At 34.0% G+C, this 17,885-nt stretch overlaps 1 protein-coding gene across 2 annotated transcripts in view; it reads right to left on the bottom strand.

The window, feature by feature from the left end:
• Kmt2e (lysine methyltransferase 2E (inactive)) overlaps window positions 1-17,885 on the bottom strand; it is an 83,567-nt gene that overhangs the window by 19,625 nt on the left and 46,057 nt on the right. For both annotated transcript variants that reach the window (XR_002025680.2, XM_019208927.2), the window contains exons 6-13: window positions 16,939-17,019; window positions 12,870-12,928; window positions 11,166-11,338; window positions 6,924-6,962; window positions 4,543-4,773; window positions 4,295-4,425; window positions 2,800-2,917; window positions 1,619-1,728 (exon numbers count right to left, since the gene is read on the bottom strand). Coding sequence is in view for 1 of the 2 variants with exons in the window: in XM_019208927.2 (XP_019064472.1) it covers window positions 1,619-1,728; window positions 2,800-2,917; window positions 4,295-4,425; window positions 4,543-4,773; window positions 6,924-6,962; window positions 11,166-11,338; window positions 12,870-12,928; window positions 16,939-17,019 (942 nt within the window). In the remaining variant the exon portion in view is untranslated. The remainder of the gene's footprint in view (window positions 1-1,618; window positions 1,729-2,799; window positions 2,918-4,294; window positions 4,426-4,542; window positions 4,774-6,923; window positions 6,963-11,165; window positions 11,339-12,869; window positions 12,929-16,938; window positions 17,020-17,885) is intronic.

The following is a 17,885-nucleotide window of genomic DNA, read 5'->3' as shown; positions in this document are numbered from 1 at the left end:
AAAAAACCCCATATATAAGGAACTCAAAAATATAAAAAAGGACTGTCCAGGAGAAAACATATCAGATGATATGATGAGACATCTCACACGCGAAATTCAAATGATAAATAAACATAAACAAAGATCCTTTTGCGGAGGGAATGTGTGCTTACCATGCAAGAGATCTGGAGTTCAATCCCCAGCACCACCAAAAAAAAAAAAATCCCCAATAAACCACAAAACAAATTGAGGGGGGATCCTTGGACTCATAAATAATTGCGGAAAGTATTAAATTAAAAATAAAAATATATCACATTGAGAAGCACCAATTTTTTAAATGCTAATAGTTAAGGATTAAAGCTAGGAACTTATTACTTGGTCACATAAACTGGGAACAGGCCTCTTTGGGGAGTAGCTCACCTGTGTCTGTACACTCTAGACCTCAGCAATTTCACTCCTAGTCCCTACTGGAGAGAACATGTCCCATGCAGACATGTTCCAACAGCCATAGGTGCACCTTTTCATAAATATAAAGTCCCTAATAAGTAAATGCCACTAGCAGTGAAAATAAACAAACTAGAGTTAAATGCAACAATGTAGTTTTGTCTAGCAATGAGTGGGAAAATATGAATGCAGAAGAATATAGTAAGTTACAATCTCCATAAAGTTGAAAACTGCAAAATTCTAAGATGGCAGGTAGTGAAGGAGAGAAGGTGAAGCTGATGCAGTCTGGCTGCTAAATATGAGGGGCTTCACTGGATGTTTTATTTTTAATTGGGGAAGTAAATACAGGGATATTGGAAATGTTTCTATTTTATATTAAATTTTTTTAATTAAAAAAGTTTTTGTCAGGTATAGTGGTGCACACCTGTAACCTCAGCACTGTGGAGGCTGAGGCAAGAGGATCATCAGGAGTTTGAGGCTAGCCTGGGCCATATAGTGAGTTCAAGGCCAGCCTGTACCACATAGCAAGACCCTGTCTCAAAAAACCAAAAATAAATAAAAATTAAGAGGAACAAGGAGGAGAAAAGAAGGGATACAAAAAAAGTGAAAATAGAAGGAAAAAAATGGAGAATAAGCTTTTGAACATAGGGAGGGGAGGGGGCTTGAGGGGGGAATGGTATAAAATAAAATTTATTTTTAAAATTTTTATACTCAGAACTAATGCTTATTTTTTTCCTAGTGTTTCAGAGCAGTAGTTTTCAGTGTTTCTTGACAGGGATTTCTAACAAGTCCTTTCAAATTACAATGCAAAGAAAATGTGGTATAATTTCTTTTGTTCTGAAGGGCAAAAGAGAAACTACTCATTCACACTCATTAGTCAAGAAAATGTGTAACTAAAATTCTATCACCTAAAATACAAGAGAATGAAGAAAAAATTTCTCATATAACAAAGTCTGTTTTCTATGGCTGAATAAGGACTACTACTTATACAGTGTGAACATTTACATTACAATAAGTGAAAATAAGCAACAATGATATAATGGAAACGGATACCAAAATGCTTGTTTTCAACTACTTTCAATTGCCTTGTGATAAATAAAAGCTACTAAAGAAATGACAATTATCTAAATTAATATAAGAATATTAAGGAATTACTTTGAAACAACTGATGATATATTTACAGTCTAAAACTTACCAATTTCCATAGTCAAAATCAAAGGCAATGGTAATTTCAGTGCCCTTTGGAATACTCTGGATAGAATAAATATAAAGATGTATGGTTCCCTCTTCAATTTCATGCCTCACCTGTTAAAAAAAATTTACATTTCAATACTTTAGTTTTTATTTTTAGAAGCATCCTACCATGCAACTTTTAGTATTGTGGTCCTAAAGGTATGTCACAAACACAACTTGGAAAATTATGATTAATTACAAGACCTCTAACTACAAATCAGTGGTTGTCGATTGGGAAGGTTGTTCAAATGTACTGCAGACTGCTGCTCCCTGCTAACCCCCACCAGCCCTTATGGCATCCAAAAAAATAAACATTGTACTCATATTTCATCAATTCTAAAAAGTGTATTTTTTCACCTTTTAGCTTCTATGAAACTGGGAGTCTTATAAGTGCTGGCAGCTTGGCTTTGATGGAATGCAATAGTGATACAGCCAACAGTACTTTTCTGTGATACTTTCAGATATTTTACATGATACTCTTTTAGTCCTCAATACTACCTTTTATAGATAAAGATGAGGCATAGTTAGGGTTATAAAACAAGTAACAGAAAAGACATGAATATGTGGCTCCAAACATTATACTCTTTGCCGCAACATTATATAATTATAGAATTAAAAGTATTTATTATGGCATGTAAAAACAAAACCAGTTATTTTGTAGTCTACACTAAAATACAATTTTATCAAAAATATTACAGTAGCTCTACTTTAGCTTTTAGCTTTGTCATGTAACTTGGTAAAATCATACCATATATTTGACCCATAAATATAGCTTCCTGAAAGAAGAAAGAAAAACCCCAATATTCCCTCTTACAAGGAGTATCACAATTTCTTCAATGTGTAAAAGTCATTTTTAAGACCTCACAGACATGATCACCTAAATTTTCAAAACAGAAAGATCTGAGCAAAATAAAATTCCATCAGCATGGAAGTTGGCACTGTTTTTTGTTTTGTGGTACTGGGATTCCAGGGCCTTCAAAGTGAGTAAAATCCCTGGTTCCTTTTTTCATGTTTTATTTTGTCCAAATTGTCTAGGCAGGGCTTGACCTAGCCCTCCTCCTGCTTCAGGCCAGCTTGGTACTTATTGCTCAGATTCTACCCACACTCAGCCCTCGCCTCCCCACAAGATTCCAGTAAGTTTACCTCTGCATTGGGTGAACAAGAACGCCTGATGAACCGAGCCTCATTCCCAAAAGTTCTTGCATCAACACACATTTCTAGCCCATGAAATTTAGAATAGAATAAAACAAAAGGATATGGTCTACAAAGAAAAAGAAAATGACAGGCTATTAACATGTCAGCATAACAATTTCCTGTCCTTCTTCCAGGGAAAACAGTTTTAAAAATATTTAAGAAAAGAGTTTAAGAAATTTCTACAAGATTCTCCATAATTAGAGAAACACGTCTGACTCCACAACCCTCTCTTAACTTTAGTTACTTTATACTAGTGAGATTTTTACCTTCCCCTATTATAACTTTACCTAAACCAAAGGCAATTAAAGTAAAAATCCTTTTTTTTTTTTTTTTTTTTTTTTTAAAGTTTTTTGAGACAGCATCTTGCTGTATAGTCCAGGCTGGTCTTGAACTCATCATGTAACATAGGCTGTTCTTGAACTAATGGCATTCTCCCATCTCAGCCTCCTGAGTGTTAGGATTACAGGTGTGTACTGTCACACCTGGTCTAAGGTAAAGAATGACCATTGCTTTTATAGAAAATTCACATTCTATACTTTTAACATCCATATTTCTTGGTACATTTAAAACTGTTTGGTTTATACCTGCTTCAGATCAAATCAGCTGTATAAGTGGGGAAAGATGTATCTTTCAAAACTCAAGTTATAAACAAGATATGTTTTCAATAATTTAGGACACAGTGTGGCAATGTTATCCTCCTAAAGACAGGAACATATTTCTAGATTTTAGGGAAGCAGTGGCTATCAGAGGATATTGATTCTCCATAAGAATCCCAAAGAACAGAATAGGCCTCCTAAACCATTCTCACACCAACACTGTGGGAACTGACACCACTGCAATAATCAGGAACAATCTCCCACTGTGTAATAGACGAAGAGACTGTGCCTGAAGTCACCAGAGTCTTCTCAGTTCTAGCAATTATGTTACAAGGAATTAGCACAGGTCCTGGGGTGGAGAGTGTTCCTGGTAACTTCAGGAACTCAGAGTTCCAGATTCTTACTATCTTATATATCCAGCTTATATTGATTTTATTTATCTTTGAAGTGGGTTCTTTTAGAATTTACAAGACAGAGCTAGACAAGAGACTCAGAGGAATAGGTATGGGTGTGTATGTGTGTGGGGGTGGGTGTGGGTGTGGTTTTGGGTTTGTGTTGTTGTTTGTTTGTTTTTTTTATGCTGGGAATCAAACTCAGGGCCTCATGCTTGCCAGGCAGGTGCTGTGATATTGAGCTACATCCTCAGCCCAATATACGTATTTTTGCAGTTGCTGTTTCCACAGATCAAAAGTTATCCTTAGTCACTGGTCAACCCCAATAAATAAAGTGTCAAATACTGAAATGATCATATCTGAGAGTAAAAAATGCACAGAGTCACAGCATCTGAGTGAGATACTGAAATCCAACATTTAACTACAGAAAACAAACAGGAAAATAGATGAACGTACCTTTTAAAAAAATACCCATTTGCTTCGAACTGTTCTCTCAGCATAAACTTCCCTCTATATTCAATAATAAGAGCATCAGGAGGCAGATCTTTGGCAGATTTCAGAATTTTCTTATTCTTTTGTATATGGCTCTAAAAAATCATAGTATATGTTGAGATTAGTAAGACTTGGCTGCTTTCAGTCTAATGATACACAGTACAAAAAAAATGGCCTTGTTTTATGATTTTTTTGACAAATAATATATTTACCTCTACAGGAGGTTTGAAGAGTAAATTGTTGATATTCAATTCTGCTTTATTCATGTCTTTTTTGTCACTTGCATTGCCTAATCTCAGAGCTATTCTTTGTGCCTCCCTCTGAATACCCTCACTATACTGGTTATTATTTGCTTCTTCATATCGATCCATCCATGCTTTGATTTTTGTCTCCCATCCAAAATTTGAACCATCAGATGAAGGATCAATTTCTGGTGCTGAACCCTAAAATTATAGCAAAGTAAACATTGCTACTTGAACTTAGACACATACACACACAAATAAAATTGATGTAAACATAAAATAGAAATAGTGTTTGGCTTCCTAAGTTGATTCTAGTGAAAGGAAGACCTGCGTTCACCTGCGTGCCACAAAAATGAGTCAAACACTCAAAACACTGAGTTGGAATATCAGGCACTCACGCTTCACTGTCAGGACTACAGTCAACTCAAGGCCACTGGTAAAACTGCAAATATTTAAACTTTAGATCAATGTCAGCTAATAGCTAAAAAGAGATAGCATATAAATTTTCTTTAAAAGAGAGCCACTACACATCTAACCTATAAAAACAACCATCAGCTGTTATTTGTCTATAGTATTGAACTAAAATACATCTGCAATTATGTGAACTACACATGCTGCATATTCACTCTATTTATTTCTGATATATGCCTTTAACATGTTTTATACAAAACTGTATCTTAATCTAGTGCAGCTCCAAGAACTATCATCAGTTGGCCATGTAATAAATTTAGTTATAAATACTGCACATAATTTCTTAAACTATTCAACACCTTTATGAAAAAATAATTTCCATATGAAAAATCTAACTGAATAATTTTTATACACATCTCATAAAGATCCTTATATATCCTATTAGACATGTACAAGTGCATACTAACACATTACTAAACTTACCATCAGTTCATCTATCATACGAATGACCAATCTTATTACAAGTATCACTGTTTTCTCTAATGAAGTATAAACTAAAATAAGCTTCTTCACTCTTTGATGGGCATAGGCTTATTTTACCAACTGGCTTTATTGTACATTATGATGGTCATTTGATAAAGAACAGATTTTATGAGATACAACTTCATATTAGTTTCACTCTGATTTATTATTCTATTCAGTGTTTAAATTATTTCTTTTTAAGAAAAAGACATGGTCTTTCTTTGATGCAGCTCTTCCCTATTAAACTTTATAAAATTTACTATTAAATTACTTACTGGGGTTGTAATGACTTTAAACCAATATTTTCAAGTTAAAGAAATTTTTAAAGACACACAAAAACTTTTTAAAATTAAAAAAAAGAAAACTTCACTCTGAAGTGACCGCTCCATGTACTTAAGGAAAGTATCTCAGTTAAGTAAAAGGTGCTTTTTTTTTTTTTTTCCGTGTGGCCTAAAGTTGAAGTGATTAAACTGAGATGAAGGAATGCTGGAGTATTAATAGACAGTAACAATTTTAAAAAAAAAACAACTTTGAACTCTTTAATCTATAAATTCCATAAATTCAAGTTAACACAGTAAATATAAAATCTTCAACACATAAAAAACATTTTATGGAGCTTTGGACTTGCAGTATGCTAAATGACATATATATTAACATTCTTGAGAATTACAAATCTGTGCAAGAAGAATCATTTGGGTGTGCTGGAAATATTTTCTGTTTTCCAGAACTGTGGCAAAATGACTTACTATTCTGCTTTATACTACAGGAACAAAACATATATGTAACACATTCCTCACATCCTATTTAATGTTTCCCAATTTCGGAACTTTGTTATCCTTTACTACCTAACCCAGAAAGGTATAATAACAACACAAAAATAACTTTCTGTTAACTTGGTACCAATCCATGTTCTAGGGAAGAAGCAGATGTACAGAGCCTCACTTCTCTTAGCAATTTTAGCAGCTAGAAAACTGAGAATGTATTTATTCTAATTAACTCAAGGTACATGTGACTAGTTTGTATTTACGTAGTGAATCTATAGTGATTATATGGTAGAACAACTGATTTGACTTCTTTGGAATCCCAATAATGCAAAAGAGCAAATTTTCAACTTTCTAATATGATTCTACATTCATTTGTATGAAAATATACTAACACAAAATACTATTAAAAACATGGAAGGCAGTTATACTTAAATCCTAATAACTCTACTATTTCAAATTGTTTACACACCTTCCCTTTTTTATTATTTTTATAGTGTTGAACTGAGAGTGGCATATTAATCCAATTAGAATTCTAAGGTCTCACTTCTTGTACATGTAATAAGCAACGAAGAATACATAAATATTGGACAAGCAGTTTTTTGGTAGGCTGCGAAAAATTGATATTTCAGAGTAGTATTAATTTAATATTCTTACCTTAACTCTTGATGACTTTCTAGATCCTTCACGAAAAGCCTAAAATAATCCAAGGATTCTGAATTACTTTTTTCAAATCAAGATATAATATTTAAGAATCAGTGAGTTCATTGAAATTTTTCACTGAAATGTAGTAAGAATAAGTTTGGTAATTGGTAATAGTGGTAGAACTAGGAGAACGCTGAAGTAAAGAAAGGCACCTACCAGAATCTGTACTATTACAAACATAATGCAGGCTCTTTAGAATATGAGAGTTTATATAATATGATACTTAGACAAAACTTTGCAAATATTGTATGTGCTCAATGTTACAGCTGTCACTACTGTACAATATGGTGACCGTAGATATTATGTACTCTACATTTCAAAAGCCAGAAGAGGGTTATGGATATGGCTCTGTGGTGGAGCACTTCCCTAGCACACACAAAGCCCTGAGTTCAATTCCCAGTACCACCACCACCACCAAAACAAAAAAAAGTGAGAGATTTTGAAAGTTTTCATCACAAGACAAAGAATGAGGTAAAAATGTTTAACCTAATTTAAACATTAATAAAATATTACTTAATACCCTTAATATGCATAATAATTTTTTGGCTATCGGCTGAAATTTTAAAAAAATAAAAATTATAACCACAAAAAAATATTTATGATAAAAATTGAGAAGATGTCAGAAATACTGCAATAATTTGAAATGATAAAAAATAGAAGGGGGATAGTGGTATTATTTTAATTCTGAAAGCAACTAGACAATAATATTTCTGCCTTTAATGAGTAAATATCATGTTCAAATAGAGCTGAATGTATTCAAGAAATATTTACTGAAACCCCACTTAGCTTCCAGGTCCAGAGTTAATTAAGAATTAATTTTGGCCTGGAGATGTAGCGCAATGGTTGAGCTTGCCTAGCCCTGACAAGGCTGTGAGTTCAATCCCTGTACTATGCAAACCTAAAGACAGCAACAGAGATCCAAAAACATTTACATAGAAAATTTATGTGCAGATGACATGTTAAAAGAGAACAGGCTTTGTTTTAAAGAAAAGTTTTATATAAATCATCGGAGGGGAGGGAGTTACACAGACTTTGCAGAATGCATATGCTCAGATAAACAAATTAAAGAATATAAGCCCGGGAACACAAAGAACTATCAAAGAAGCCAAGAAACAAGAAAGAAATTATGTAACACTCAAGGAAAAGTTAATATAACACCACTTTACCTGCTGAAAAGTAGTGGGATACGAGATTGATATCTAAAAACATCCACTTAGGTGGTAAAAACAGGTTAAAAAAAATCCACTTAAGTCATGGAATCCTTATTTAAAGTCAGCTTTTTTTATGATTCTGACCTAGATAGATACTGTATTTTTCTTCACTTTATGTAAAGAATCTATAGAGTATTTCTGAGCAGAAGAGGGATATAAGAACAGTATTTACAGGAAATCTGATAAACAAACACAGAATACACACAGAAAAGAACACAGGAAGCATTACTTGTATTATGACTAAGATACTGGGAGTTTAGACTAGATTTGTAGCAGCAAAAGAGGCAAAAAACATATCAGAGATATTACAAAGGAAAAATCATAGAAAGCTTTTGAGAATAAATCCGGATTTCAAAGATAAAGATAACCTAAAAATTTTACAGCTTGGGTGTTAACTGTGTCAAGACAGACAGAGATACAGATACACACACACACACACACACACACACACACACACACACGAATGGATAGTGAAAGAAGTTATGTTTGGTGTAGACAGGAAACACTGATAGAGAAACGGTACAGATTTGAGTATCCCTTATCCAAAATTGTTGGATAGTCTGACTAGATTCCTTGAGTAGGGCAGCTTTGGATTATTTGCATAAACTATAATGTGAAAGTTGAGTAACCCTAATCTAAAATCCAAAATCTGAAACTTTTTGAAATTTTTTTCAGATTCTGAAGCTTTCCAGATTTCAGATTTTTTTACATTAGGGACACTTCAACTGTATGAGAATATTTATAAGTAATATCTGCTGTAAGAGTTTTATGAAATAACACAATAAAAATAAATGTCAGTCAAAACTTTCTTTTTTATTAATGTTAATATTTCACACCAATATCAAGTTGCTAAAACACCAAGAATACTTTAATAGAATTCTATAAATATGTAAAAGGTGCCATCTGTCCAAAATATTTATTGCTAACTTTATTCACATTTAGCCATAAGAATAGGCCAAAAGAAAAGCAAAACAATATTCTTGTGCTAAATATTTTTATTACATATTGTTCCCAAATAACAATTTTAGAGGACAAAACAAGCAATCTTTTATGTTCAATTCTGGATTCTTTTTCCCCCTTCCAATTCCTATCCAATACTACTAATTTAATGCCTGAGAAAATCCCTTCCCTTTAAAATACAAAACAATGTTCTAAGGAAATATGAAATCATAAAAACCCAGAATTTATTTATTATTTTAAATGCCCAATAAAACAAATACACATAGCCACTGGTGGCACATGTCTGAGGACTCATGCCTGTAATTCCAGCAGTAGGAAGGCTGGCAGGAGAATCACTGCAAATTCAAGGGCAGCCTGGGCTACACAGGGAGACTCTGTCTCAAAAGAAAAAGTCAAATTTCCAAGTAATTTTTATATAACAAATAAAACATAATTGAAAGCTGTACACAAAAAGGTGACTTCCTAACCCCTATAAGGAACTTAAGAGTCTCTGTGTAAATTATAATCTATCAAATATAAGGACAGTAACAATGAAATAAGGCAAAAATGTGGTTAACTGCTGGAACAGAAGGTTCAAATGGTATTAAAGAAAGCAGAGAAAGACGTCTAGTAGGAAAACAGCAAGTTTTATGGAAGCAGTAGCACTTGAGATGGGCCTCAGTTTATACGAGACAGAAGAGGATATTCAAAGTGATGAAAGAATCAGTGTAAACAAGATACAAGAGTGTGGGTAGACAGTGAATCATCCACACTGGATAAAATTCAAGCAGAAAAGTAACAGGGAATGAGAGACATACATATTAAGAGTGCTACAGTCAAGCTGATTATAAAGAGCAAGGTAAAACTAGAAAAGTAAACACATACTTAAAAGTACATGATGTCCACTAAATAACCAAATAGATCATGAAGAATCACTTGGGGGTTGGCTTTATTTTGAAGCCTTGATTTCACACGTAGGTATAATTTTACTGTATGATAGCAACATACTTACTGTGAAAGTATTTTTTACCTTATACAACAAAAATCATCCTTAGCAATTACAGTCACACATTCTATGCATCATTAAGCTGTTTCACACTTGTAAACATCACAGGCTGTACTTACACTAACCTACAAAGTCTAACTTCTTTCACATCTAGGCTAGACAGCGTAGCCTATCTAGGCTGCAAACTAGACAGTATACTTCTGTAGGCAATTGTAACACAACAGCACTTGTGTTTCTAACCATACCAGACACAGAAAGCATACAGTAAAAATACTAGGTGATAGGAAGTTTTTCACCTTATGTTCTTATGGGACCACTGTTGCATATGTGATCCATCATTAGCAAATTTTATTAACTAAATTAAAAATTAGCTTATAAATAGTCTTCTGCCATCAGGGGCTAGGTATAAATTATCAAAAAAATTTAAGTACAAAAAAAAAAAGAAAAAAAGAAAACCTACCAGTAAGAAATTCAACAAATAGGAAGCCTTACTAAAATAATGAAATATAGGAGCGTTACACCTGTTTTCTAAAATAGCAACCTTTTCTATTCTATTTAGGCTTTGCATTTCTATCATTAGCATCATTAGAGCAATGATTTCAAAGCAGTTTGCAAAGTTTCTTCTCTATTCTACCCTAATCTATAAAATGCATTACAATGTTAAAATAAGTACTTGCTTAAAATCCTGCCACCTGTTCAGCTGCTAGCCATCATTCTCAACCTAAAATTCAGCTCCCAGCTACTCCCATCTAAAAAGAAGCAAGGACGCTGGGCGTGGTGGCGCAGGCCTGTAATCCCAGCACTCGGAAGGCTGAGGCAGGAGGATTGCTGTGAGTTTGAGACCAGCCTGGGCTACATAGTGAATTCCAGGTCAGTCTCAACTACATAGCAAGACCCTATCTCAAAAAAACAAAAATAAATAAATAAATAAATAAATAAATAAGAGCAAGGACAGCCAGGTGTGGTACATAGTTCAAGGCCAGCCTAAACTAAAGAGCAAGACCCTGTCTCAAAAAATAAACAAGAAGCAAAAAATACCTTTTTACATTTTGAAATGTTTTGCTCTTTCTCCCCACTTTTTCTCCTTCTTTTATCGTTGACCTTGGACACTCTGGAAGCAGTTAAGGTAATGGAGGTTGGAGTGTGCTGAAATGCAGTATACAAGCCCACAGGGACTTCATCACCACTCTCAGTTGCACTGGTATCACCATCTTTAAATGCAGAATAAAGTCACTGAATGTTTAATACTTTTATTTCAAACAATAAAAACAGCATTCCACATGACAGTATTACTATCACCATCTTTCCAAAGAGTAAGTACCTTTTATTGCATCTTCAAGCATGTCACTCATAAGAAGATAATATTTGAATGTGAACTATGGAAACCGTTTCTCACATGTCAAACTTCAGAGTCCAAAAGTCTGGCTCTGATGGTATGACTATAGGAAACAGGCACTAGCACAGATTGCCAGGTGTTTCAAAATTTCCCGTGAAAGGAAATTTACCCATACCTAACAAATTATATGTGTACTTAATCACTTGATTCAGCCATCCCATTTCCAGGGAGCTGGCCAAAATAGTATGAGCTAGGTGTGGTGTCACATGCCTCTAATCCCACAATCAGGAAGCTGAGGCAGGAGGATCTCTGCAAGTTCAAGGCCAGCCTAGTTTATAAGTGAGCTCAAGGGCAGCCTGAACTACATAGTAAGACCCTGTCTCAAAAAACCTAGAAAAGGGCTGAGGACACAGCTCAGTGGCCCCATGCCTGCCTGGCAAGTTCAAGGTCCTCAGTTTGATTCCTGGCACCAGAAAACAAAAACAAAAACAAAAAACTTACATAAGAGGGTTTCACTGAAGGCATTGTTTGTGATTAAAATACACACACACACACACACACACACACACACATTGAAAAGCCAAAATATTCGTCAAAGAGGAATGGTTGAATGCTGTTTTTTTTTTTTTTTTTATTGACAGCTTGAACCCAGCCTGGGCAATTTTTTTTTCCTCTTGGTATCGGAGATTGAACTCGAGCCCTTGCACTTACGAGGCAGGCAGCAGAACCACTGAGTCAAACCCCCAGCCCTAGGAAATTTTTTTAAGCAAAATATTTATTGGTATATTCTTTACACACACACACACACACACACACACACACACACACATATGCATAATGACCAAATTCATCATATGAAATGTGTACCTGTACATGGTATATCTTGCTTCTTTTTTTCCCCATTCTCCCCCTCCCTTTGACCATGTTCCACTCCTTATTTACAAAAGCTTGTTTTTCCCTCTATTCCCCCTTTTTTTGTATCTTCTTTCCTTTCCCTCTCCCCCTCCTTTGTAAGAAAATATGTTTTAGGTCACATGCAAATTGTGGTATATATCACACCGAATTTAGAAAATTCTGTTTTTAATCATGAAAAAAACACTATTCCATACAATAAACTAACAGATCGCCATCTTTTTTAATAAGATACTTTACTTCTTTAAATCAATAAGCTACCTATATGTAGGAAAATTGTAGATTAAATTTCTTATTTTGTTTTCAAGTTTCCATGTTTCCTAAAGTAAATATAGACATTCATTAATCCATTAAAAAGAATATTTAAAATCACCTAAGACTGTAAACAAAATAGTAATCAAAATTTATCAACAAGGGTTTACATGTAGCTAAAATATGCAAGCACTTATCTTCTCATCACACCAATCTTAATTTAGTGTAGGTTCTTTACCCACCTGACATACTTTCCCTTTTCCGGCGCTGTAGGAGCACTGCCCTTTCTTTATCCAGACTCCTACATTAAAATATTAACATGGTTATTTATCACACTCTCATAAAGATGGATGAAAGCATATCTGTTTTAAATGTGGTGACTTTATGATTTCTTTAATATTATTAGTGAAAATCAACAGTATGAAATATGCCACATCTCTTGTCTTACAATTTAGATATGATCTAGTACTACAGCAGTAATGCCAGTTAAGTGACTCCATTTCATTCTGCTCAAAAAATAATTTTTTATCTACCTAAGAAATAAGTATATTTTTTTCAAAATCAGTATTTAAAGCAAAATTTTGAAAAAAGACAAAGTTAACAATACAATTGAAATCATAAATTACATTTCTTAAATATAGAATGCTAAATTAGTGTCTATTACACATTGTCTTATGTCTCAAATTCTTCCCACTCTTGAAATAATAAACATTGAACATAATAGGCAAAATTAACCTGTTAACCCCCACCAAACTCTACCCGCGAATGACATAATCCACAGTAATTTTTTACATTTTCCCCAACATTTTCATTTCATATACTGACTACTTGAGAGACCAAATAATAGTAGATTATTCTAAAAGGAGAGACTAAAGGGCTCTAGACTAAAATTATTACAGTTCAGTAAAGACTTGCTTTAATGTCTACTAGGACATGTAATTATCATCCTGGTATGTCATACAGCAAAGCAATCCTTGTTATCACAGAATGATAAGCATATCTCTCTCAACTAACTGCCCTTCTAATGGCCAGTTTTTAACCAACTCTTACTGAATTCATCAACAGATGTTTATTTCATCAAAAACTATCTGGCACCAAGATGGGCGTGTTGGCGCACGCCTATAATCCCAGCACTCCGAAGGCTGAGGCAGGAGGATCACTGTGAGGTGGAGACCAGCCTGGGCTACATAGTGAGTTCCAGGTCAGTCTCAACTACATAGTAAGACCTTGTCTCAAAAAAACCAAACAACCATAGGGCCGGGGATTTAGCTCAGTGGTTCCACTGCCTGCCTCACAAGCACAAGGACCTGAGTTTGATCCCCGGTACCAAAAAAAAAAAAAAAAAAAAAAAAAATCTGGCAGAATCCAGATTTAGTTCAGTGGCCCTGTGCCTGCCACTTAGCTTCAAGGTCCTGAATATAATTGCTGGCACACAAAAAAAGCAAAAACTGTGGTGAAATGCTAACAACTATTGTAAAATGAAACCAAAAATATTTTAAAAAATAGAAACTTCACTCATATTAACAGAAATGTGGGCTGGGGATTTAGGTCAGTGGTTCTGCTGTCTGCCTTGCAAGTGTAAGGACCTGAGTTTGATCCCCTGTACCAGAGAGAGAGAGAGAGAGAGAGAGAGAGAGAGAGAGAGAGAGAGAGAGAGAGAGAGAGAGAGAAATGCAAGGAGTATACTGATGTTACCAATTCTAACCTAATGAAACTGGCAAAATTCTAAGTTTTTCAAATACTCTTACAGTGAGGCTTGGGATAATAGATATATTTTTCCAATTACCGGTGGGAATTCAAATCTGCACAGCTCCTATGGGAGGAGGCTTGGTAAAATGTGTAACTGAATAATCCTACTTCTACTTGAAACAACAGAAGACTGACAAGAAGTCTCTCCAAAAAGAACTAGTTAAATGAACCACAGTATATGAAAAACAGTGCCTCAAAGGTAAGGAAAGAAATGAGTCACTCTATACTACTAAGATCTCTGTACTTCCACTTTTTGTTTTGAGACATGGTCTCGGTACGTACTCAATGCATGCTTTACATGTCTGACTTCAACATTGATTTTTACAGGAAAAAAATTAAATGTAACAAGTACTCTGTATAAAATGCTTCTGCTTACCTAGGCAAGGAGGGGACATAAATACATGGGTACATATCTGCATGTAAGAGAGCAAGCAATGGGAGGAAAAATCCATTTTTACAACTGTCACTTCTGGGATAAAAGGAATAAAGAAAGAAGCTAGACTTACTTGAATATACCTTGTTTCATATATTTGATTTCAGAATAATAGGACTACTTCTTACAAAATTATAATGTATATAATTACGAAAATAAATAAAAATGGGTTTCTCAAAATTAAAAAATAAATTACTCATACATTGTGGTGAGAATGTGAAATGGTAGATAGCCTTTATGGAAAATAGTTTGACAATTTCTTATAAAACTAAACATGCAACTACCGTACATCTGAGCCATCACACTCTTGGACATAAATCCCATGGGAAAAATCACTCAGATTCACATGAAAATCTGTATACACATGTTCATAGCAACTTCATTTGTAATAATCTACAAAGTATAAACAACCCATATGTTCTTTCATAGGTGAACAGTTAAACAGAGTGGAGAACATATATATTATGGGCTACTACTTTCAGCAATAAAGAGTTAAATAGTTATACATGCAACAAATCAGGTAACTCTCCAGGAAATTATGCTAAGGGAAAAGGTCAGCCCAAAAAGTTCATATACTGTATCACATAATATATGGTTCCATTTATATGACAGTTTGGAAAGGACCAAATTATAGAAATGAAGTATAGATCAGTGGTATTTGAAGCAATGGAAATGTTTTATACCTTGACTCCTTCACTTTATATCAATGTCAAAGTCCTAGTTATGATATTGTATTAACAGTTTCAAAAGGTGTTCTCACTAGGGGTAATGAGGTAAGGATAGACAAAACCTCTGTATTTTTTTTTTACAACTATAATAAAGTTGACAATTACTCGAAAAGTTTAACTGCCAAAATGAAACTGATAATCAAATAATGTCAGTGTGTATCCAGTTGGTGTTACAACTCATGTAATTCTTTCAAGGGATTTCAAACAGAACTATACAGCGCAAAAACTATACTCCAAGGAGAATAAAGTTCTAAACTGCTTTATATTATCCTACCCATGGTGTTAAGTGTTGGTGCTATTACTCTGTAGGATTAAGTAACTATGACATTTTAAGTACATTATTCTTGTATTGTTGAGAACTAGGTTAATAGATATGTATATACTATAAAAACGGTTAAATAAAAACTTTTATTCCTGGGCTGGGAATTTAGCTCAGTGGTTCCACTGCCTTGCACTTGCAAGTGCAAGGACTGAGGTTTGATTCCCCAGTACCAAAAAAAAAAGAAAAGAAAACTTGGCATTCCTAAACTTAAACTGAAACCATAAGAATAAATTCATATATTTTAGCTTAAAAGTAAACACGCAGTTACAATTGTTGATAATGACTGAAGCAGGGTGGGAGATTCATATGAGTTCACTGTACTATTTTGCATACGTTTAAAAATGTTCATAATACATTTAAAAACAAAAAAGAAATTGGGGGGACCCCACATACTATTGACAGGTAAAATGGTAGATCTACCAAATTATATATGTAACCAAGACAGTGTTCTAGTGACTTTTTAGCATAGCATATTCCAGAGAAAAAAGAGGTTTTAACCCTTAGAAAATGCACTATTATTTATCACTAATAAAATCCCAACAAAGTAAAACAATGATAAACTGTCAATGGAAAAATTCTTAATTTCAGAGATGTCAGTATAGAAAAATAATAGTATATATAAAAACAAAAAAGTACACCTTAAAATTAATGAAATACAATGGTGTCCCAGTCCACGAACTTAATTTGTTCTACAATTTTGAAAAAGATGGCCACATCTGTTTGTGTGGAAAAGGTGGCTGTGGTCATGTTTGTCACCCAATGCACAGTTTCCTATTTTCGAGTTTTTTTTTTTTTTTTCCTTTTTTTGAACTGGAGATCGAACTTAAGACCTCATACTTTTGAGGCAGGTGCGGTGCTACTAAGCTAAACCCCTAACCCACAATGCAGTTTACAAACAATCACAAAATTTTGCCAAATGCTTCTGTTTGAGAACAAAATTCTTTACAAACAAAAATGTTCATGAACTGAGGTACCACCATACAGAGATTCATTAATTCTTAATCTAAACATTATGAATAAAATCCTATTAATTTTTCCAGTAAAATTACTGGCAATCTTGTCAGGTATGTATAGCTTACCTAGGCTGACAACGTTCACATAGATATGTATCAGGAATATGCTGCCTGTCGATCCCCATGCAGTCGATATGTTGCCAGACACTTAAAAGGAAAAAAAGGTGAGGGGAATAGATAAAACATTAAAACAATATTTAATATCTGATATTCCATTTAACTATCACTTCGTAAGTGCCCACTGTGAGTTCAGCACTAGAAAAAGTGCTATGAGGCATTCACAGAAATATGTCCTTGGGGAGTTAAAAGTTTGAGATGTAAAAATAAGAGGGCAAATGTAGGATACAAAAATTTCTAAGTAAATATAGTATGCACAGAATAAATTTTTTTAAAATGTAAAAATTATAAATCACCAAGTAGAGATGTCCACACCATGTGGAGTTGATGGGAAAAGTACCTGGAGAAGCACGGGTGTGATGAGAACCTCACATTGGGAAATGGGAAGGAAGAGACTGTAGTATTTATCAGTGGGCAGATAAGAGGAGAAGGTGGCCAGATAGCAGTCAATATATATGAAGACACTATTCATTTTGTGAAATCAGGGGAGGAGTTAAAGGTAGATGAAGTATAGTTAGAATATATAGCACTCAGATTGTTGGGATGTGTGCAGATTTCCCGTCAGCATGTAATGATTTCAGTAGCATAGAGTATTAATTAAAGAAGCTAAGAAAACAAAAGCAAAATGACAAACTAAGAGGCTTTTCCAACATTTCAGACTTAGTTTAAAAAAGTACAGAACTAGAATAATAGCAAAGAAATATTAAAAGAATCCAAGAGGTATTCCATAAGGTGAGAAATTAAGATTAGTTACTTTTAATGGAATGGGCCAGCTTGAAGCAAACTTCTCAATCTGTTTATTATTTTACCAAGATTTCAAATGCCTAAAATATACATACATATACCACACACACACATATATATACACATGTACCATATATATATATATATATATA

This window comes from Fukomys damarensis, unplaced genomic scaffold, assembly GCF_012274545.1.
Source record: "Fukomys damarensis isolate Sample0158 unplaced genomic scaffold, DMR_v1.0_HiC HiC_scaffold_4, whole genome shotgun sequence".
Classification (NCBI taxonomy): Eukaryota; Metazoa; Chordata; class Mammalia; order Rodentia; family Bathyergidae; genus Fukomys; species Fukomys damarensis.
This window is presented reverse-complemented; position numbering and strand designations above follow the sequence as displayed.